Source organism: Lasioglossum baleicum, chromosome 4 (genome assembly GCF_051020765.1).
Source record: "Lasioglossum baleicum chromosome 4, iyLasBale1, whole genome shotgun sequence".
NCBI classification, from domain to species: domain Eukaryota; kingdom Metazoa; phylum Arthropoda; class Insecta; order Hymenoptera; family Halictidae; genus Lasioglossum; species Lasioglossum baleicum.
Window position 1 is genome coordinate 20,206,705 of NC_134932.1, and position 24,157 is coordinate 20,230,861.

Below are 24,157 nucleotides of genomic sequence, written 5' to 3' on the forward strand. Positions count from 1 at the left end.
AACTATCGATGTGCCTCTTAAGTCTTTCTCTTCCAAAACCAAACCATGCTAGTGATCGGAATAAATTCTAAAAGACTGGCCTTCAGTATATTCATAGAAAACTCGAAGGAGATGATCAAAGACAGCTATGGATAGATGGTGTGTAGACAGGATGGATGAAAATGGAGTTTCTTGGAAAATAATCGGAAATTGACAAAGAAGAGCAGAAAAGGCGAGCAAGAATGACCTGGCTGGTCTAGGCTTGATACTAAAATTCAACAATATCCTTTGCCATCAGATAAAAATGGTTTATTTAAAGATAAAAATCTTTATTTACCAATTTTATTTGATATATTTTTTTATTTTTACCACCCTTATATTAGCTTGCCGAGTTGTCGTTGTTGTATGCGTCAAATCTTGTAATCGAATTTTAAACCACTTCCCGATGAGCTAGATACTTGAAACTTTAAATATAGCTCAGAACTGGGTGACAATGCAATATTAAAAAACAAATTAAAAAAAAAAACCTGTGCGTCTAGGAGAAAAAAAAATTTTAATATTAACTGTCACACCTCGCCCCGCAACGCTCGGTAGTGCGTCATCGCGGCCAGCGATCCCCACTCCGCGCCCCAGCGCTTACCTACTCCACTACGTGTTCCCACTCCGACTCATGCCCACTCCACTGGCCCACTTCGCATCGAAGGAGCTCAGTTTACTTACTGAGTTGGTTAGGATTAGGTCGGGGTGGAGGGCGACAAGGACCGGCGATTCTGCTCGGTAAGCGGCTCGCGGTCGTCACTACAAACCAATATGGTGGCGCCCTTACCTGTCAAAAACACTGCAATAGCTCCTGAACTAGTGATCCTACAGAATGGAAACTTCGATTTGCAGCCGCCATGACACAATATTTTTCCTTTTACAAAAGATGGTTGAATTTACAGGTTGAAGTGGTAATTAAAATCAATTACAAGATATGTAAAGACTAAAAAGTAGAAAATAAAAAATATATAAAAAGACTTTTTAAAAACCACGCTTATATTAAATATATATTAAATAAATTAAATTGCACTAAAAAAGAGAAAATAATTTTTTTAGACATTAGCGACAATAAATAAAAGCGTGGAGCGCTAAACTATATTGACGCAATCTTCGTTGGCGCTCCATGCTTTTATTTATTGTCGCTAATGTCTAAAAAAATTATTTTCTCCTTTTTAGTGCAATTTAATATATTTAATGTACATATAAGCATGGTTTTTAAAAAGTTTTTTTATATATTTTTTTATTTTAAACTTGCTTTCCTAAGATCAATGTTGATCTCATTGGCCCTGGTAAAAATGTGTAATGAAAAATTAAAAGTCTGGGTCAAAATGGAGCCAAGCTCCAACTTCCCACTCGAACTCTTTCGTTGCTGACTGACTGAACGTCATAATAAAGTTTTGGTAATTTCCAGTGAAAAATTAGTGTAAACCATGTGTGACCAACCGTAACACGTTAAATTTTTAACGATTGTTCAATTTGGCTGATTTATGGCGGACGCATTTGTATATTGCTAGCGAGCTGGCGACCAGGGAAACCGTATGTAACTTTTCGAACGATTACGAAAGCCGGGAAAGGGACTGGACAGTGTCCACGTTGGTACTTGGACCGTGTTCCGGTAACAGAAAATAAAAATATATTGTACACGCCGTGGCTGCAAGGATTTCCAGAGCAGGTGAGTAGCCGGTATATTAATGTCTTCCCCGAGTAATTCCGCGCCCCTTGCCAGAGCCAGAGACCCTGCGTCGAGTGCATTCCAGTATGCAGTTTGTTAACAATACACGAATATTTCACGTTCCCAGACGGAATGCTATTTGGCCCCGCGACACATAAATCTTAAACCTTCGACTATGCAAATATGAACAATTCTTTTCTGTTCGACGCTCGTTGCTCTCCTGAACGTTATTGGTATCGACCACTTCGTAAACGAGACAATATCGCTCGCAAAACTTTTTCAATCTAGCAATTTCGAATTTAACAACTATAATTTTATGGAATCACTACAATACACTTATTACACTGCGGATCTGCATGTAAACTGCAATTTTGTAATATTATTTTCTAGCTCGGAAGACAAAGAAAAAATTTGTTTCGTTGATTAAACATCTACAGTAGCGGACAAAAGTTTAAGGCTGCTCTAAAGAAGACGATAACTTTTTTAATATTGTACTATACAAAATGAAAAAATATGAAAAAATTTCTTTTCACATCCTTTAGTAAACTAATTGCTCTAGCTTCTCAAAAAAGTTCAAATCGTATAGTACAATATTAAAAAAGTTATCGTCTTCTTTAGAGCAGTCTTAAACTTTTGTCCGCTACTGTAAAATAGTAAATGTATAAAATGATAATAATAATTAAATATATATCTTCAAAGAGCATGAAATCTTGAATGCAACCATTACGAACTTAAATTATTCGACCAAGTCAAACAAATGTAGCCCACTGTACCATTCGTGTCACAACGAATCCGCGATTCACTGTATACATGTATTATACAAACATCGAAGAGAACTAATTTAAATATAAATGTCCTTCAACCGTGCCGCAGCATAAACAATACTATGTTGTCGTCACAGTTATTTATACTATTCAGGCGTGTGCCGCACAAATATATGTGCGTTATATGTAATGCATAATTTAAAATAGAACGATAATACGATTTCACGCAATTTGTCTCCGTTTCCCGATGACGGATGCATCACCGAGTATAAACATTTACCTTATATTGTTTACTTCTAACTACGGGGTAATTTATACTACAGTACACGTGCCTTATCTTACCGCGGAAAAATAACATCAAAAGACCGGTATTTTTTCGATCGAAGCAGCAAGCAATTAAAAATTGAATCTGCGTGAACATTCGATTTGAACGTAGTCAACAATTATTTAAATAAAAAGAAATTTTTTAAAAATACCACATTTTTAAAACGGACTGAAAAGTATAAAATAATTTTTCCTAGCCCCATACAGATAGTCCTGAAAATTTGTGATTGTGAATTTTGAATAGCTATGAAAATACTTGTAAGATTTAAAACGAAAAACGTGGAGCGCAAGATAATACATACATAGTAAGGAGTGTAGAGAGTAGGTGCCGTGTTGAGAAAACTCGCACAACAGTTCATATCATTTGTACTGCAATAAAATTGTTAGTGATTTAGGTGAACTATTCATGCTTCAATTATCTATTGCATGCGCACCACGTTTTTCGTTTTAAATCTTACAGGTATTTTCATAGCTATTCAAAATTCACAATCAGAAATTTTCAGGGCTATCTGTACGGGGTTAGGAATCTGTATGGGGCCAGGAAAAATTATTTTATACTTTTTAGTCCGTTTTAAAAACGTGGCATTCTTTACAAATTTATTTTTATTTGAATAATTATTTTCTGCTTTTTAGTCTTGTGTGTGTGAAACTTTTTAATCGATTTTGAAGATTTTGATGAGATTACAACAGAGACATGCAGTAAATTTCAGACGGTATTGCGACCGCGTCATATTGAAAACAAACGACGTGGTAAAATGTCAAAGATAAAGGTTGACGGAGAATCTCGGTGTAACTGTTCTTTCGCTTGGTAAACAAACATTATAATATAATAATACGTAGTAACTTTGTAAACACCGCACGGAGCTCCGAGTGGGGATGAGTCAGAGTGGGAACGTGTAGTGGAATTTAATAGTTTATATCTCCTAAACGCATAGGCTTTTTTAAAAATCTTTTTTTAAATATTGCATTGTCATGCAATTCTGAGCTATGTTTAAAATTTCAAGTCTCTAGCTCATCGGGAAGTTAGTTCAAAATCAATTGCAAAATTTGTACCGTACAGACAAACAGACAGACAAGAAACCGAGCAAATCAAAACGTGGTAATAACTCAATAAAATGAGCGCATTCCTTGCCAGGCATATTGAAAAAATTTTATCATTAATTAAATATTGAACTCGCGGGGAACAATCAATGTACCGATATCGTTTAATTCAGTTCACAACCCACACGTTATAATTTATGCATAACGAGCCACGTACCTCGGCAACACCGACTTGTACATTTTGTTTGAAATTAATAAAATAGCAGACTTCCTTGTTCAAATTTACATGCGAGTTGCGTGTATCGCAAACTACGTGATGTCACGCTGATAAGATTAGTGTAAATACAATTATCTTCGATGGAGCCAAAAATATCGAGCCCCACTTCTTTGTATTTCCTTCTACTATATAAAGCACCGCTGTGTATTAACATTTTTCAGAGACATGATCTCGGTTTGTATACTCGATCGGATAAAAATATGAGTTATTGTACTGCCGACGAAATCTAAAATAGTCATAGTGGAAGTCGGTTGAAGGTAACCATCTTCCGAATCCGGAAGATTTATCATTTCACTGTCACGAGATGTTATTCTCTTCTAGAAAGCATGACTTGATTCAACTGGTTTACAACCGACAACAAAATTATTGCACACTTCCGTTATCTTATCTGCTAAATGCTAATGTTTCGCTTTTTTCGTATGTTTCGTAGACATTCGTTTCTGATGAAAACAAGAGTTTCGTCAGTCAGCTTGCACCTTGGGAGGGGTCATCATGTCGGTGGAAATGGGTGAGACGGTGTCTCTGAAAGTGATGTGGCCGCAATGGATTGCTGGGATCGGAGGTACACAAATTCGAATATTTTAATTCGTACACGGAAACTGCAGAATATATTCTGCATGAATAGAAAAAAATATTGATGTCATTTTAAATGTCATTTATGGTACTATCATTTTCATACATGTCAACAAATTTCAAATTTTTCATTACATCTACGGAAAATATGTTACACAAAAATATGAGAACGAAAGGTAACAGAGGCAGACGAGTGGAAAACATGTTGTCAAACGTGAGTGCCATCGATGTTATGAGAAAATAATTGTGCTGTTATTAAACTTTATTTTCTTCTGTCTAAATTATAAAATCGTATAGTATGTATATCATTTATACAAATTCATTACCGAATAACGTTTAAAAAGATGTCAATAATTCCTTCCATTTATTAAGACTATATTTCAAAACCTTAATCGCACCTAGCGTATCATTACATTCGAACTCCAGAGTTAACAACCGTGTTAATATTTCACGCCTAAAATAAACTCGAACATTTTACGACACAGTTTTAGACAAATTCTTATATTCATTGGACCTGGCGGGGAGGTTCGCTATCATTTTCCGAAGCCTCGAGCCATCTTCTGACTCGAGAAGTAACATACAGTAGCCGCAGAAAGCATGTTTACACGTCTCAAAAATGCATATTTTTATATTATGTATGTTATTTAATATAGTACTAGTATGTGTAGCACCAAAGATGACATAAAGTTTATAATAATGACAGAAAAAATTAAATAACTTTTTTGTCGATTGCGGAAAGTAAGTTGACAGCATTGAAAATTCGTAATTAAGTGTATTCTTAACAATAAAACGGCATAATTAATATGAAGTTTGATACCCTTCGTTTCTTATGACCTCTTCAAGTCCTCTAGGCATACTTTCAAACAATTTATTTATGACATTTTCGTCAATACTATTCCAACCACTCAGTTGTGGTTGTTTAAAAACTGATTTATTATTCCAAGATTTCTCACTAACAATTCGATCTTATCGATCCAACAGGTGATCAATGAAATTAAAATCGGGACTTTTTTTTTGAGGGGGCTATGGTAACAATTGAATATCATTTTTAGTGAAATATTTCGTCGCTGGTTTGCATTTATGTTTGGGGTCGTTATCTTGCTGGAAAATACATATAATCACCGTGGATGTTCATTTTTATTATTGGATCTTGTAAATTATGTTGCAAAATATATACATATTCTGCTATTGTTAATATCCCGTGTATAAAATGTAAATTGCCAACACCATTTGCAGAAAAACAACCCCAAACCCATACTGATCCTCCACCATGCTTTGCTGTAGGCCTTATCACCGTTGATTCGCATTCGCATTTGTTTGTTGTTCACAAACAAATCACCAGATTTCTGGAAGAAGGATATATTTAGCGACGAGTCAAAATTTTGAACTTCGATGTTGTAATAGAAGAAAATTATGTATGGAGAAAGCATTTTTGAGACGTGTCAACATACTTTCCGCGGCGACTGTATTTAAAAACAGTGTAATAAAAAAAATTAAACCGACTTCGAAAAAATTTCACTAAGGAAATACACTAAACAGTATGAAATAATTTCCGTTTAATTTATGTGAATACGCACGAACTTAAATACAGTACAATCTTTTCGGAGGCGGCGCAAAACTAAAAATTTTCGACACTGGAAATTACGAAAATCCTTAAATTCTTTTACATGCTTTCACATATTAATGTATCTTCTCTTCCCACCTACTAATTTCCAAGTTGACATCTACCATTTGGAAAATTTTCAATTTTGCGCCGCCTCCGAAGAGATTGTATTGCATTTAAGTTCGTATGTATATTCACATAAATTAAATGGAAATTATTTCATACTTTCTAGTGCATTTTTTTAGTGCGTTTTTTCGAAGTCGGTTTAATTTCTATTTATAAAATTTTTTTATTTCACACTTTTTAGTGGAACGAGCAGTATTTCGGTCTTATTGGTTATTTGCAATAAAAACCGCAAAGAATGAAAAAATGCAAAATTTGTTTTCAAGGGACCAATCGGGAGACATACCCCACAAAATGCAGAAGGTTTCGTCCTGATTGGTACATCCACCTCGGCGTAATCGGTGAACATACATAGAAAAAAAAGCGGAAAAAAGGCACATACAGATCGAATTGAGTAACCTCCTCCTTTTTCGAAGTCGGTTAAAAATGATTAATAAAGCGAGTGAATGGTCGCGCGAAGGGAAGCGCACAAAGTACCGGGAAGTTCGAGGAGAAGCTCGCTCTAACCGAGGAACTTCTGATAATTTACTTTCCAGCCGACTAGCTCAGTCCGCCGACAATCCATCGATTTCCAATTTGTTCGCAGTTTTGCTCCTACAAGCCCAAGTGGGGTTCATGGCGGGTTGGTCATCACCGTACATCGGGGTGTTAACGTCCCCGGAATCTTCGTTCACGATCACGATGGTGGAGGTGTCCTGGGTGGTGTCGCTGCTGAACTTGGGGAGGCTGTTGGGTGCGTTCACGGGAGCGCTGTGCGTCAACTACTTCGGCAGCAAGAAAACGATTCTGATCATCAGCGTGCCCGTCTTCCTGTGCTGGTTGTTCGTGATCTTGGCCACGAATGTGTGGTGGCTGTACAGTTCGAGGTTTCTCGGTGGTCTATGTTTAGGGATGTTGTACAGTAGTTTCTCCCTTTACGTAGCTGAAATAGCAGATCCCAGCATCCGAGGATCCTTGGTCGGTCTGGCCATGAGCGGCCTACCGATCGGAAGCTTTCTGATGTCTGCCATGGGACCGTATTTATCTATGCCCGTGTCAAGTGCCATTTGCTTAGTTCCCTGTCTGATAATGATGATCATCTTCGCCTGGTTGCCGGAGTCTCCTCACCATTTGATCAAGGTGAGGCAAGACGAGAAAGCGAAGTCGTCTATAAAGTGGTACCACCCAGACTGCGACGTAGAACAGGAATTCCTTTCCCTGAAGAAGTTCGTCGACAACAACAACGGGCAAACCTTCCTAGAGTCTCTGATGGAGTTTAGGCACGCGTGCTACGTGAAATCGCTCCTTATAATAACGGTACTATTCACGTACAGCCAACTTTGTGGACTAAATAACATGCTGTTTTACATGGAGGCGATCTTGAGGAACGCCGAAGTGACCGTGATCGACCCCGCGGTGGCGGTGATCGTCGTGTTGGCAACCAGCATCGCCGGGTCCTTCTTGTCCACGGTCCTGATGGACAGATGCGGGAGGAAGATGCTTTTTATCTTATCATGTATTTGCCTCGTATTATCTTTCATCTCCCTGACCATCACGTTCCAGCTGTTGAGCTTCGACGTTCACTCGAAGGCGCTCGACGGATTGTCGATCTTCGCGATGATGTTACTCAACATAAGCGTGTACGCAGGCTTGCTGACGGTGCCGCCCGCAATCCTCAGCGAACTGTTCCCGCCACACCTAAAATGCATCGCGGCGTGTTACGCGAGCTGTGTGGCTGGTATCAGTTCGTTCATCTCCACGCTCACCTATCTACCTCTAATCGAACTCATGACCGAACAGTACGTGTACCTGTTCTACGGCCTCTTGCTACTCACTTGTGTACCTTTTGTACGGTTTTATGTGCCCGAGACCAAGGGCTTGTCTTTACAAGAAATCCAAAGACGATTGGTGAAGAAAAAATAGGTGTTTCTCGTCTTGTGCTGAACTGGGCGGTGTGTACGTGTGTGTGAACAATCGAATTGTAAACGAGTCGACTGTATTTAAGTGAGCTTGCCAATGTACGGATGCAATACTCGTCGCTAGATCAGAGACCAATACCCGATTGTGATATTTTTTTAAATAAATATGATATTGACCGGTAACCAAAGAGGATTATGATCCTCGCTGATCTTGAAAGGATCCCGCTCCTCCGTCAAAGTCTCGGACCCGCAGATATTTCATTTGGAACGGGCGAAAGCGCATCGCGAGGAACTTTCCAGTAAATCCGTGAAAAAAGTCGATGGAAGTCTCGGCCGATAATAAAAGGAGAGAGAGGTCGCTGTGCCTGTTGTTCTTTTACCTCCCATTCTTCCCTTAACCGAGAAACGATGTAGCTATTTCTCTTTGCGGCGGACGTACGCCGCGCCGTCGCAACGTCGACGATGGAACTCGGCCAGTTTCATATTTTACAAGACGATATTTCAGCCGGGCTGGCTACACCAATAGCATCGAAGGTGCCCGCGATCCCATGGCGGCACTGGTGAAAATTGGATGCTACCCTTATCTCGTTCGCTTCATTGCCGGTGGCGCCACCGATGACTCTTGCGCTTAACATCGCACAGGCTGGACAACACTTCGGCAATCTACTGCAACAGCTATTTTCATTATAAGTAGGCAATCTGACGAGCAACCTGAGAGCTCTCGTTATCTGTGATCCCGAAATCTCTAAACGGTAATATCAGCTTTAACACCATTTCTAGTAGATTTTAAAATTTTACTGAGATTGCAAAAATGCATTAAAAGGAAATCTCCTTCTCTGAATTCAATATAAGCCCACGCATATTTTAAACAGAATTATTATAATTGTTATAACCTTCTGTACAAATGCTTGATTGGCGTATTAATTACAGAGATAACAATTCTCCGAAAGTGTACTGTTAATTTACATGAGAGACAAGTTGATTAAAACGTGGACACGTCGATATTTGGGTTTCATAAGAGACACACTCGAGATACTCTTAGCATACAAAGTGTTCAAGTTATTAGTAAGCGATCGTGTAATTGTACGGATCAGTCGAAATTACAAAGAACTCCGAAACCACTTTGAAGAATTCAGTTCTTCGGCGAACCTGAGAGAACCTCGATGTGTCCCCAAGATTCCTTAAGATCTCGAGACGAAATCAAGGGTTCTTCAAGCCCTCCGAGGGAATTTAAAGATCTCCGAGGCCCGCGTAAAGAGTCTTCTTGAATCTTCGTGGACTTAGAAAGATTTGAAAGACACCTACGGATATTGAAAGCCCCTAGGGACCTAGATCCGAAAAGCTAAGAGGAATTAGGTAGTAATTCTTCAGTCTAACACCGGAGACTCGTCGTAGAATGATTAATAACTGCTGTGTCAATTCTTTTAGACACTTTTGCTTTAATTGTACGCATAACCTACCCTCGGTATTGATTACGGTACTCTGAATTACCATTCGCGGTAAAGTGATTATTCCAGCGCTAGTTATTACGAACAGTTATGGCATATTAAACAATTATTAACCGAATCGTTTAATGAGCATAAAGGCGTCAACAGTGTTACCGATAAAAACAAACGGACACCATGTAAGTTGATCGCGTTTGGAGATTTCGAATTGGATCATCCGACGGAGACGCCTGTATTTTCAAAATCGTATTTTTCAGATACGGCGCGCTGTCACGTGCAATTATTTCAATGCCAGACTCGAACGAGAGGTATTGATTGCATAAATGTTGGCCCTGCGATAAATGTTTCACATATCCTCGCCTCCTCCAGGCAGCCTCGGATAATTAACATTTTAAACTCATTACTATGCAACCCAATTACGGGGTGGAAGAGCAGCGTGAACCGACCAATAACTATTTACTGCATCCACCGCGAGATAATGGAAGCGGGTCGACTGCTTTCTGACATACCGACGCCGTTAAATTATCCGGATTTACGGTAAGCCGATTCTAAGCGAATCGTCGACGAGATACAAGATTATAGGAATCATTCTAATTAATACCGTGCCCGTTGCCGGATCCAGATTGAGGGACCGTGGGACAGCATTAATACCGGCGGCGCGGCGCTGTCCACCCTCGCGCGCTTCATGAAATATTCATATCGACTTTTTTCCACAGCGTTATCAGCGCATTGACTCCCTTTACAGCTTCTATCCTTTTGTCGGAGCGGCCGTTACGATTTAGTGGGCATAAAAAAACATCGTAAAGGAGGCGATCGCCACTCGGATATAAACCGGAATATTCAGGAGAACGTTCGACGTTCAATCGAGCATGAAACGCCCGGACAACGATCTCTTGGATTACATTAATAGATTTTTGTTCCTTGACAAATCGTTCTTATTAACCGACCGACTTCTTTGAACGTGGAGCATCGCAAACGTTTGTTGCAGTTTTCGTAAATGCGCGATATTCATAATGACGTGATCGATCAGATACGATTTATTTCAGACGGGACGGTAAGTCCCGTTTTTGTAATCGATATCTGTACGAATTTAATTCTAGTTCATTATCAATGTGACAAGTTCGAGTAACATTGTATATAATATTACACGATTTTAAAGCGAGTCTTTATTAAAATTATGGATCGGGGTAAAATTAACCCCACGTGGCTCATGGTGAGGTTAAATTGTTACTCTCTCTACTTTAAGCTCGGGAAATAATATATATAGATAATAATTCTTGTAAACTTATTATGTAAAACTTGTGATAATATTTATCAATCTTTCACAGGATTCAATGATTGGTTGATTAGTGCAATCGATACGAATGTATCAAAAGGTCCGATTTTTCGAAATCACGAAACCAGGCGAGCTTATCGAGTCTCCATTGATTTTTATAATTGTCAGCACGCATTATCGCTGTGACGCGTGTCGCGGACTAACCAGATAAACATGATTGCGAAGAATGAGACGCAAACGAACTCTGAAAGACAGTACAATTTGTGCTGAGATAAAGGAAAATGCCATTGGGATGGGGTAAGATCCCCCATGAAATAGGCATTCGAGTCTGCCCGTAAAGAATACAATTAATGCTTGTGCTGCGTCGCATAATCTGAATACGAAATCGGTCGGAATGGCCTATAAAGTCGTAGCGAGAACCAATGGCAGCTGAACGAAACGCGTTTCTTCGTTTCAGTAGATCGGGGGGAGAGGGGGAAACGGTGTAGAAGCGTCTCGGGAGGCATGAAGACGTCTGATGCCACCTTAAACCTTTCTCGGGGACAAACGAGATAGTTTATCGTCGCGCGGATATAAACGCTTCTCTTGACAAAGCCACGGAAATTGTACGCTCGAAGGCACACATTGTACATCACTGGCTTCCTTCGAGTCGTAGACACACACGGCCGGCTTTCATCGTAAAGCCGACGCATCGTAGAAACCATTTCTGAACTGTCCAAAGAGCTTATGCTCTCGCCGACTGCTTGTTCGATTATTTTCGATCAATTATACCAACGAACATCCGAAAAATCATGCTCCTCCACCAATTCAATTTGTATTTAGAATTTAAAATAGAATAATCTGAATTCGAGTGAAGACTCGAATTTGCACCACTTCTTTCTTTAAATGGTGCTTGTCTTACGCATCTATGCCTGGATTTATCCCGTTTTGGACGAAAGTGCGCTTGCACCATTTTAACTCTGAGCCTCTCATAGGAAATATGCAAACGTAGAGCTTAGCGTGCATTCAGCATTAGTTCGAGCAGCCGTTTGTTATGATTACTATGATGCTTATGCAATACGGAGATTCTCGAAACAAATATTTAGAGCTCCACACTAAATGCAAGCTTATTTTATTTATGAAAAGTTTCGACTGATTCGAGGTATTATGAAAATGAATGGAGTTTTAGCATTCCATCGTATCACGCCGAGTCGAGTATAGTAAGTACAAACGTAGGGCAAGGTTGCTCAAGTCGTAGCTCTTGAAAAAAAAACAGTATAAAAGTTAGGATTTATCAAATAAATAGAAATTAAATGTGTTATTCAAAACTTGTGTTAATATCGTTGTGTAGGATCCGACATAATAGTAGGAACGGGTTCTCTCTCTCGTATCGCAAGGAATAGGAATTGGGACTTCTCTCTGAACAAAGAATATATTTTCCAATTAGTTTCATACATCGAAAGTTCGACTGACGAGGTAGTACGAATTAGGAATCTCATATGGGTACGACTTAAGACACGACACGTTTGTGAACAATTAATAGCTTGAAAGCCGTCCGCCGCTAAACCAAGTCGATTAGCTTGTTGGACCCTGCTGCTCCAAATTCTCTTATCCGAAACTAATTGCGGTAGAGGAAAATCTGAGGACTCCAACCGAATTGTATCCGATTAAAGGTACCGTTCGCCGTGGAACGCGAAATTTAAGTAAGCAATGCTCGTCCGATCGATCCGATTCGAGCTCCCCGAAAGCTTCGAAAGCCCGCGGATTCAAGTCCCGGTTAATACTGGAAGTTCGACGATAGCCGTCCGTCATTTTCGCAGAATGAACTTCCGCATGTCCCGATTAATGAACTGTCACCCGCGGAATCGATAGAACCGTCCGTTTTAGGCCGAAAACGAAATGAAACGAAGCGACGTTGTGGCCCATTTATTTCCCTCGTCCAGTCCGGACACTGTGGTTTAATTTACCACGACGGCAGTCTTGAACCGAGCTGCGACACAAAGACACGCGCCACGCTGCAGAGCAAATTATTGCCGCTTCATTTCGCCTGAATGTAAACGGATTTATCCTGCGACATTGTCCGGCCGGTGCTTTCGCCTACGTTTACGTAATTAAAATAAAGGGCAGCCGGATCTTCCACGCGACCATATTTTCAGCGCACTCAACGGCCACGTTACCTTTCCGTCCCCCGAAATAGAACGGCAAAGTAAACACCGTGCAGACCGGAGAATCGAAGGGAACAAGCAACAGCGGAATAACAATTTCATTTACAGGAACCTGCGGAACCGTTCATAATTGTTTTTAGACAGATTCTATACTTTACTCCGCATCCTCGTGTTACAACCCATTAACGCGCCATTACTTTTAAGTACACTGGGCTTTGGACAAAGTTTTCTGAATAACGGAAAGTAACATTGAGATTTGTATGTGTGTCAATTAAATTTTATCATTCTGTGCTCAACACACGTCTGTTGCCTGTCATGTAGCGTACATGCAACGTTTGAAAGATACGAGAATGCTCCGCAAAGTTCTATGTCGATTAAAGTTTTATTGAACGAACTGTTCTATGTACGGACGATAAAAACTAATCAAATCGAACGGCAAAGTAAACATCGTGTCCACGCTGGAGAATCGAAGAAATCATGCAACAGCGGAATAACAATTTCGTTCAGAGGCAGCTACAGGACCGTTCATAAATGGATGTATGTCGTTAACATGGCGCCTTTTTGTTAAAAATTAATTTTAGTGAAAGGTCGTGGTACAAACAATAGCCACATCCTTACTGAACAAATTTTTTCTGGATGCATTGTTTCACATTCCTACAAAAACGTTCAAAACCGTAGCAGTCCGTGCGCATGTGAATATGCAGCCTATAAATGAGAATTAGAAAACAATTCTTAACTATTTTTGTACCAGTGTACATACTACGCTTTTAAATCAAGCTTAACATTCTATTTTCGTGTGCTTTAAACTATTCGTATAATGACGAGCAGTACATTAGAATTTAATCGTAGAATTGGATTGTCTCCAGATGGTAATTGTAATTTCACTAGCTCGACCGTTTGTTCACACTGAAACCACCGGACGAGCCAAAAGGCTCTTTCAGGAGCTTCTGAATTGCCTGAATTATATGCAAGCATGCACGAGTCACGCCAAATGTCAGCAAATACACTCCTGTCATTTTTGCAAAAACATCCGAGGGATTTATTCAATTTTACCAAAATATGCAATAATTTTGCAAATTCAAACGTTCGAACTTTCACGCCGATAGAACATCTTCTTCGTTAAGGGTGGGGGTAGTTTTCTTATTTTCATAAGAAACGAGAAAGTTCCCGGCCTTTCTTCATCCGGGCCAAGAACTCCAATGATATTCCAACAAATGAAAACGGACTATTAAAGAACTTTGCTCAGACAAACTCCCATACGTTATCTACAGTTCGGCTAAAATTTAGCCGGGCCCTGCTCGCGATAACAGTTCCCAAGTTCGCGGCCCCTCCCCCCTGACACCTGTATAATGTCGGAGGCGCAAGAAGAATCATAGAGACTACGCGCAATAATGGAATGCCTCCAAGTTCCAGTCAATAAAGAAGTTCCGAAAACAATTTTGCAATGCAATAACCCTTCGTGCCACGGCAATCGACAAAGTTTCCCCGGAGCCTCCGCCATATCCAGACACGGGGGGAAGGGTTCGCAGGGGGATGGGGGCCTTAAAATTCAACGAACCTCGAGGAGATCGTCTATCCACTTACAAACAGGGATTCCGCCCCTCTGTTTTCAACGTTGAAGCGGACCAGAGGTCGTCCGATCGGCCGTAAAAATCCGAAGATCGCGGGAACAATGCGCGCCGGTCGATTCCTCGTTTCCAGGTGAGAATGCCCGACATTATCCCCGACCGAAAGGAGAATCCACGCAAAACATCAGGAGGATGGGGCGCGCTTGGAGAAAATCGAATCTCCAGCCGAAGTAATTTTTTACCGCGTCCGGAAGCGCCCCTAACCGTTCCCATCGTCTAACCGCTTTCACCCCCCAGCGATCGCGAACCCCCGACTGCGATCATAATTTTCCGGCGATGGCGGCCGAGCAAAAAAGCCGATCCGTCGAATAAAATTTTATGCTGGGTCCGCGACGACGAGAACACGTAGCATGACAAATTGACGAGCTGGCTGGACGAAATTCGAACGAACGATTTTACTACTTCACACACTCGCAGCTAGAATGATGCGACTCGAAATTCATTTTGCAATGATTCCTTATTTCAACACTTGCGCTCAGTCTTCCAGTACATAATCCAGTTTTAAAAAAAGTACTCAAAGGATTGAAATTTCGCAATACTAACAGGGGCATCTTTTCTTGACCACGCTCAGCGCTGTTTAACTTCGATGATCAGCTACTCTTACAGTATAACTAATTTGTAAAATACAGTCTGCTTGTTCTTACGTTTACTTTACAATCAACCCTTGAACCCAATGTTGGTCACATTTCGACGTATTAAAGATATTACACTTACGGACGACTGTTTTCTTACGGACGAAAGATTTTTTTCAAATATATTCGTACAAGGTCAACATTTAATACAAAATCGAAACCAAATGAAACTGAGGTCTTAAGGTAATGACGCTAGGAATAACTTTGTAGTACGGTCGACTATCTAGGAGGGTGTCAGTAATTTCTTTCTGAGCATCGAGCCATTGACATTTCTTTAGTAAACAAGTCTGCAGCCAACACGTGGCATATAGTAACAAGCACAATTAGATGGTTTTATGATTTATACATTCAATTTAGCCAGCCAAGCAGGGTTGTACTAATTCAATTACATTGTAATTCAATTACGCAATTGAATTACATTGTATTCCATTTATATAGTAATTCAATTACGTCTTAATTACATAATTCAAACCTTTCAATTAATTCAATTACTAAATATTTTAATCAGATGTGTAATTGAAATACAATATAATTAAAATACAGCTCTCCAAATTATAGCCCAGAACTTTGAAGAAATGCGATATACATATTTTTATGTTTTTCTTTCATACACTTGTTTGCTGTCTGTGCGGCGTAATTTCTATTCCTCGTCCTCGTTCATAATACGTAACGCTATTTCATGTTTATGGTTGAAATTTAAAAAATGTGTAACGCAGAAGTTATTTCTCTGTTCAGATACATATTATAAATTTATAAATAATACATTCCTTCTGTTTGAAACCTTCACAAGGATTTTTTAACCTCTTTTTACCTATTACTTGATCATTCTTTAATTTTTAATTTTAATTTAATTACATCGTAATTCGTAATTAATGTCATTTAATTACGGAGTATTTTATCACTGTACTGTAATTGCAATTACGAATTATTTTAATTTGTATTTTATAATTGTATGCAATTGCAATTACAAATTACATCGTAATTTAATTGAATGAAGATCTGAATTATAAATTACAATGTAACTGAATTACAATGTAATTTAATTACTTCGTAATAATAATTCCTGGAGTAATTCATGTAATTCTGCACAACTCTGCAACCAAGCTCCCAGAAACAGTATTGTTTATAATTCTATCTCAAAATGGTTATAATTATTGTACCTCTGAAGATCGTAAGGGTTGGCATATTTTTCGACGGTCAGAAAAAGCTGACTTTCGTCCAGCTGGATTGGCCATCCGTCACACGGTGCGTGGGCGAAAGGCACGCCGGATGGAGGTGGAATGGGGGTTGGGTTTCGGGGGTTGGATTTGAAAGGCTGCGGATGTCGCGCGATCCAGCAACCTGGATGCGGGCCACGCGGCCCGGCTGTGAGCTCAGTCGATTGTTTTAACAAAAGGAAGAACGAGCCGAAAGAACGCGGCCCGGACCGCGTACCGATGCTCGATGCACCGTAGCCATCGACCGGACAAAATGTAGGGTAGTAGTATGTCTCGGGGAACGACAGGAATTGGTCCGTCGCCAAGTCGCGGGATAGTCAATGGAACGACTGGCAGCGAGAGCGGGGATGGGAACGTACCACGGTTTCGTAACCTAAATTCACGCGCATCCCTTTGAAGCGGACTGTACGCCTTCCGGTGGATCAATGATACTCGTGACGAACTGTACACGGTGTTGCACTGCGATACACCGCTCCCGATATACTCCCGATGTATACCTGGAAACATATCCCCGACCGTGCGAGCGGACGCCGCGAGATAATCGGGACAACGTCGTCCTGGAAATCTCTGTTTCCGGGATCAGAGTTTTTGTTACTTTAGCGCTTTGTCCATAGGCGGCTCCGCGCTTTTTGCCCCCTTTTCGCCGATCCTGCGACAATCACTTAATCGCCCGACTCCGGATCTTTATACAGCAACGAGTAAAAATCAATGTTTGCGAATTCCTTTTTCTATTCTTTTTTTTAAGCTGTTTTAACCCTTTGCGAACGAGAATTATGTCCAGTGCACTTTTCAATAAATCTAACGTACCTATTTCTCCTGTGCAACAAGATTACACAAAGAAAATCAATTGATTTATTACCATTTTCATAATTAGACTGTGGAACTTTATGCAAAATCAAAATATAGTGCACTGTATTGTAAAGATATTACAAAATATACACAATTGTATTTGAGATGGTTTGAGTAATAGTGTCTTGGAAAGTACAATTTGTACTGATTCAACTGCTGACTTGTTTCCGAAGATTGAGTCTCGTGATTACACACAAGAATTTCGCTCACACAACGTCAAATTGAACGAAACACAAGTCGGAAACAGTTCAAAAGAAAAGGGTTGAAGCGCAGGTGCAAGCAGAGCAGCCCTCGCGTGAATATTTATAGGAGCGAAATGAACTTGCAGGAAACAAGTATTGTAGAAGCAAGGACCCGCAAGGGGTTGCTCGTCGGCCCTATAGTACTCTCTGCGCCTTTCTTCAGGTGGTACGTACACGAACTTGTACTCGCCTTATATCTTCCTGTGTCTCTTTCTGACCCGGTTTCCCCCCGTTGCTCCATAATGTTATCATTATAGTCCAATCGGTGGAATTGCAGCTTAAGTACTGAGCAACGATGATTCACATCGCTGGTGTAAATTACAATTACTTGAACCTTGGACTGCTGCTTCTGGACATACTTCGAAATTAATTCGAAATTCTCTGAGATAATTCGATGTCTCAAAACGTCTATTGAACTACAAATCCATGAAGCAAATTATTTTCTTATTCGCGGTTTACGTTCTTGAAATTTTTAAAGCTTGATTACGCATTTCATAAATTAGCCACTTCATTCGCAGTAGTTTTATGTACAATTTCGTGGCCACTATACGTATAATCTTATAAACACGACACACTTAAACATAGTAGTTCAACCTTCCTCATTATGAAATGCACTTCTGCACATCATGAAAATCCCATTTAAAATGAAGTTGCATTTTCCATTATAACTTCGTTGTCTCTGCGAATTGTGGCACAAAATTTGTTTCTGCCCTAATCAAAGAACCAAATGCAAAGTTTTCTGATCTGAATATCACACATTTACTTGCTCATCACTAGAATAAATGAGTCCTTCAAAATATCTTTTAAAAGGGGTATTCTGGCTTTTTATTTGAAAAAAGATCGATTTTCTGTTTTTACATATTTTTGGAAGTATAAATGTTCAATAGTTGTCCTGAAAAAAATTCTGAAAAACTGATGAAAATATGGCTTCGAGAACCAAAATACCTCCTTCACAACGAAAGCGACTAAATAAAGTAAAATTTTTAATGATGTTTATATACAGTGGGTAACGAAAGTATTCGAACGCCCTTTAAAACAGAATAACTTCTTTATAATTGTACCAAACGACCTGATTTTTTATAATCAATTAGAAACATTGGTTTACGAAATGATATGCAAAAAAGAATTTCCAAAAAATTATGATTTACAAAGTTACATGCAAAGATAAAAAAGGCAATTTTTAAAACATTTTGTGTGTGGTTTTTTCCTGCGTCAACCGATATCGATGAAATTTCCAACATGTGTATAACTAACATAGATCTACGAAACATATATTTTAAATTTTCATTAAGGGCCCGAATAAAAATGTTTTAAAAAAATGCGTTTTTTATTTATGCATGTAATCTTGTAAATTATAATTTTTTGGAAAATCTTTTTTGCATATCATTTCATAAATCAATGTTTCTAATTGATTTATAAAAAATCAGGTCGTTTTGTACAATTATAAAAAAGTTATTTTGTTTTAAAGGACGTTCGAATACTTTTGTTACCCACTGTACATTCGTCGAGAATTTTCAGAAAGAGAAAATGTATTTTTATGGCCGATACCGTATGTACTCTTCGTTACATACTGCGTCGTCCAATTAAGTAGAATGGTCCAGTTTTGGTCAGACGAAATTTTGTCAAGCATTTGTCGAGAATCTTTCGAGCCTGGCGGTACAAGTTTGCCAACGGTACCTCGGAGGCATCGATCGTATTTTATTTTCAAGAGTGAACCTGATGCACTCGCGAAGAAAGTCCAAGAAGCAAAAGGACGAAGAAAGGATATGTTGGCCAAAGGAATATCCCGCATCCTTCGACCGCTTTTCACTGGGGCAAGCATATACAGTCACTGGCATTAATATCCGGACATTCGTAAAAAGACAATGTCCTTTTTAATACTGGACCGTACGGCTTGAATTTTTTTTAAGAACCTAGAACAATTAAAATAGTAAAAGTTATTCCTGACAACTTTTTTGTGTCGGCTTACATTAAAATTTTAAGATATACGTTATATAGATTTGTGTCAATTATATACATTCTGAATATTTCTGACTCCATCGAATTCTTGTTATTTTTGTAAAGCATTTTATGAATCTAAAAATCACAAATTATCAGCTAAAATTAATTGGAGCTCACTGTACGGCATCATAAATCTTTTTCACAAATTTCTTTTATTTCAAATCGCAAAATGACAAAATTATGCAATTTTGTTTAACTTCAGGTCCAGCGGAAACTGATCGCATGCTTGCAGCCAGCCTCAATACAAAGCGGCACGTGAAACGTAAAACATTTTTGTATTCGCTTTTAAAAAAAATGGATTAAGGGCAGCTCAAAAAAATGTTCGATTTGTTTGAAGCTGACAGGACATCACACGCCCTTAAATGTTTCCTTTGGCAGCGGGACACGCGATACACACCGGATATCGGCACAACGCCGGGTACGATTTCATCCTGTTCTCTGGCGGTGTTTTTAAATGCAGTATTTCGCAGTGTTGACTGGTTTTTGGATTTCCATAGACAGCATTTTCGAGAGATCGATACTGCCGCTCATTTCGGTAGAACTTTTTGCAGGGAATGGTGGAAATTCCGGGAAAACGGGTTTCCCGTTGTTTCTGGCTATTGAATTTTGACGCGATCCCCGGGCGCCGAGAGTTGACTAAAATTTGCGAAATCGTATTGAAATGACCACGCGATTTTTTAGGAACGCAAAGGAGCTCTCCAATTAACGAACCCATGCTTTTTTAAGCTTGTTTGGCAGCACTATCTGATTCGATTTTTGTTCTCATTTTCTTTATTTTGTGAGGCCCTTTGTCCTTGTGATTAAATCTAACGTAGTTGGCACCTTTAACTAGACCTTGCTCTCTGATTAGGATGTCAGTGGACAATCTTGCTCATTAATTTTATTGGATTCTTTGTTCCTGTTAATATTCACGATCTTTTCGTTGTGTTTCAATCATTTGATTGAATGCTAGTGTCTGACATTAGGTGCTGTCCTGCGTTAGGTGACTTGCTCCTACACGATTTGACAGAGCGATGCGATCGATATTCTTCGCATTAGGCAATATGAGGATCCGCCTTACACAGATGATTCTACTGTCAACGACACGATATAGCTGACTAGGGCGATCCGTCTAAATGATTGTCAATGGGGACTGATTATTAACTGACTATGCTGGACTGTATGCTGAAATCTATACAGAGTGCATGTTAATCGACAATGTACGATCACTGCCGCTCATGAATATGGATTGGGTACACAGACGGCTGAGTGATTCTGACTATTGTGCGTGTACTTGTCGGATCGTGTGAAAGAATCGACGTGGGAAGCGATTTTCAAATTGTTCCCTGTCAAATAAATTTCCCTTGTTTATTTCTCGACGATTACTTCGACCCTTTAGTTTACATACGATCACAAATAGATGGATGAGGTAGTTATATGGTGAAACGACAAAACATAAACACAGCAGCAGCTTTTACAAAAAAAAAATAAAATTATTGGTGTACTCCCTCTAGACACAAGTCGATTTCTTTAAATAATTCACATTTTTTGTTAACACCTCCATTTCTATTGAATAGTTTTATGTAAAATAATTTTCATACAGTTCAACACCATTCACTTGAGAACAGTATCTTTTAATAGACTAGACCGAAATTATGAAATTCGCGAACGAACTGCGATATCAATTTTAACTTTAATATTAGAATTAATGTCTCTCTAGCTAGCGTGCTTAATTTCATCTTGTTTTCTCGGCTGAAGGAATCGCTCCTTAAAAAATTCCTGAAGCTCTCCGCTCAGAAATCCCCGAGTGTCGGTTACAGAATCGTATCAGCGGATTCCATAACGATAAACGTGTTCATCACAGGTGTTAAACAGACGCTGGAATCGATCGCTACATCAAAGCCTTCAAAATAGGGCATAATAGCGTAGGCGAGCCTCTCACCCCTGACGCGTCCATGAATCCCATGCCCACCGGGAATAATTACAGTACATTTGCAGCGGATCGCGAGAATCGAGAGAAACAAATGCTACTGCGAACTGAAGGGGTCATTAAATCAACAATAACTTTTGGAACGATGTGGTTTCAGCGAACAAAGCGGATGTAACAGTCTTGAATGCCTACACACAGCCAAACAGCAGCGTACTATCGAAGAAAAGCAGGTACACTCGCCGAGAAATACACCTCCTGCTCGTGTTGTATTAATTACTATAATCCTGCTCGTTTCATGCCTCTTGTATCAGATATCCGAAAACTAAACTTGGTTGCGATAGTATTACAACCAGGAGATATTGTATCTCCTGGTATCGAGCATGGACTAAATAACTGAATACTTCTAAATGACTAAATTCTTCATATTGGACTTTGTGACTTGGATTTTTTTGAGAAATTAGAACAATTAGTTTACTACATGATGTGAAAAGAAATTTTAAGGAAAATTGCAATTGGTCAGAATTATAGAGAAAATAGTAAAAGTTGTAGTTTACAACATTTTTATGTGGACCTATATTGAAAGTTTAAACAATAAATTTTGTAGATCCGTATCAATTGTACATACTATCAAAATTTCATTATCGTCTATAAATAACGACGATGAAACTCCATAAATACTTCTAAGAAAATAATAATCTACAGTGTTCATCTCGAATGGTGGGGTGAAAACCTTTAGAAACAGAATCGAAGAAATTCAATTAAGGAACCATCTGTAGTTTCAATAGAATTTCATAAAGAACTTAATTGAAGTATTCTGCACAGTGTTCAATAAAAAATTCGAAACTTCCCATAAGAATAACATGAATAATTAACACATCGTCCTAGGCCGAGCAGAATTGTCAATTGCAAGTAGAAATAGCGATCGATGGTCAGACGCGTTTAGAAAACAGAAACCAACGCTATCTCAACCTTCTTCTGCACATTTGTTGCACTTGTAACTGTTTCGCATTACGTCGCGAATCATGGGGAGTAGCAAAAAAAATATCCAAACCGACAGAATTCCACTGTCTGTATAAATAAAAGACGTATTGGCAGTTGGAAGACCAGTGGATTTTCCGGCACCGTTTCACCGGTGTTCGCGTCGGGAAAATTTGGCCGTTCCGTCAAGGCAGATACGGGGTTCAACAACAATTTTCATTTCCCCACGGTTCGCAATCGTTTCGAATCCGTTTTCTTTCGGCGGCGAAAGTGCGCCGGTTGCCAGGGCCGTGAGTAAGCGTGCGCTCTCTCTCTCTCTCTCTCTTTCTCACTCTTTCTAGAGAAATATCCTTGGCAGCTCGTCGTAACGTTGCGCGAGAATGACAGTGTACCCGGAAACGACCCGACCGGACTGATGCGATAGCAAGACGAAAAGGTTCGGCGACTTTAGGCGAGCTCTGAACCGATGAAAGCAGCGTCGTCGTTCCCTGCTAGATGGAGTTTGAAGAGACTCGACGGTTCGCCACTTGCGCCTCGAGAGCTTTGCTTGTCTCTAGAACTCTTGAGCACACCGGTTAACAGACGGTAATTCTACGGGCAATACAATGCTTCCCAGGCGCCCGCGTTGCTCCGGACCTCGTAAAAAGGAAAAACAATCCGCCGAAAGGCATAAAAGTTGGAAAAGGCTACACCGTTTTAATCGGGGCCGGCACCGGGCCGGCTCGTTTCGCCGTTCACCGCCAGCAACAAACACTTTAAGCGAATCTGAAAGTCAAATCGAATATTACCGTCGACTTCTCGATTGAAAATTCATCTCATTCATTCTCGATAAATATTCCATGGTCCTTTTTCTCTTTACATCATTATACGCGGTCTAATGGTAAATAACAAGGATTTCTCCTAGAAACATGTTTTGCTCTTTTGTGAAATTCTTGGCAACATATTTGTGGCATTTTGCAGGTTAAAACGAGTTCCCGAGCACGATGCAATTGTGGTATGTAGTCAATGTACAGTCTTTTTAAACAATTCTTTATAAATTTACTGTGTGTGACCTTGAATGACCTTGAGGAATTACAGTCACTGAATTCGTAATGAAAGGGACTATCATTGTAGATGTCTAAAAAAGGGTGGTTCCATTTAAAAAAAATGAAGGCGACCTTGATATCTCTAAAAAAATGATATAAAAATAAAAATTTTTTTGGTGTCGTATGAGCCTCATTTTACCGTTCAACTTTGTCCCCGAGACATTTAATAATGTATCTTTGAAAACAACAAAGATATTTGAGGTGATAACGTTGGGTGACTCACCCTGTATACACAGTCCTTTTAAACAGTGTTTTGCCCGTGTTATACCGAGATTGAACGTATTCGAATTCTCTATTATCCAAATATGTGTTCTATGTCGGAACCAAATGTTCACAATGATACAGCGCGATCAAAAATAAAATTTGTTTGACTCTAGATAGAGAGGACAGAAATTTTGATCTAAATGGGATCAAGAAGGAGAAGAAGAAGATATGTATTACGTTTTTCGGACCGTGTG

At 39.4% G+C, this 24,157-nt stretch overlaps 2 protein-coding genes across 9 annotated transcripts in view; one reads left to right on the top strand and one right to left on the bottom strand.

Annotated features, from left to right (window-relative positions):
* LOC143208047 (disks large 1 tumor suppressor protein-like) overlaps nucleotides 1–24,157 on the bottom strand; it is a 428,128-nt gene that overhangs the window by 351,699 nt on the left and 52,272 nt on the right. The window lies entirely within an intron of this gene.
* LOC143208043 (facilitated trehalose transporter Tret1) lies at nucleotides 3,355–8,643 on the top strand. Its single transcript, XM_076422091.1, has 2 exons — nucleotides 3,355–4,658; nucleotides 6,982–8,643. The coding sequence occupies exons 1-2, from the start codon at nucleotides 4,589–4,591 to the stop codon at nucleotides 8,295–8,297; spliced, it is 1,386 nt and encodes a 461-aa protein (XP_076278206.1). The 5' UTR covers nucleotides 3,355–4,588; the 3' UTR covers nucleotides 8,298–8,643.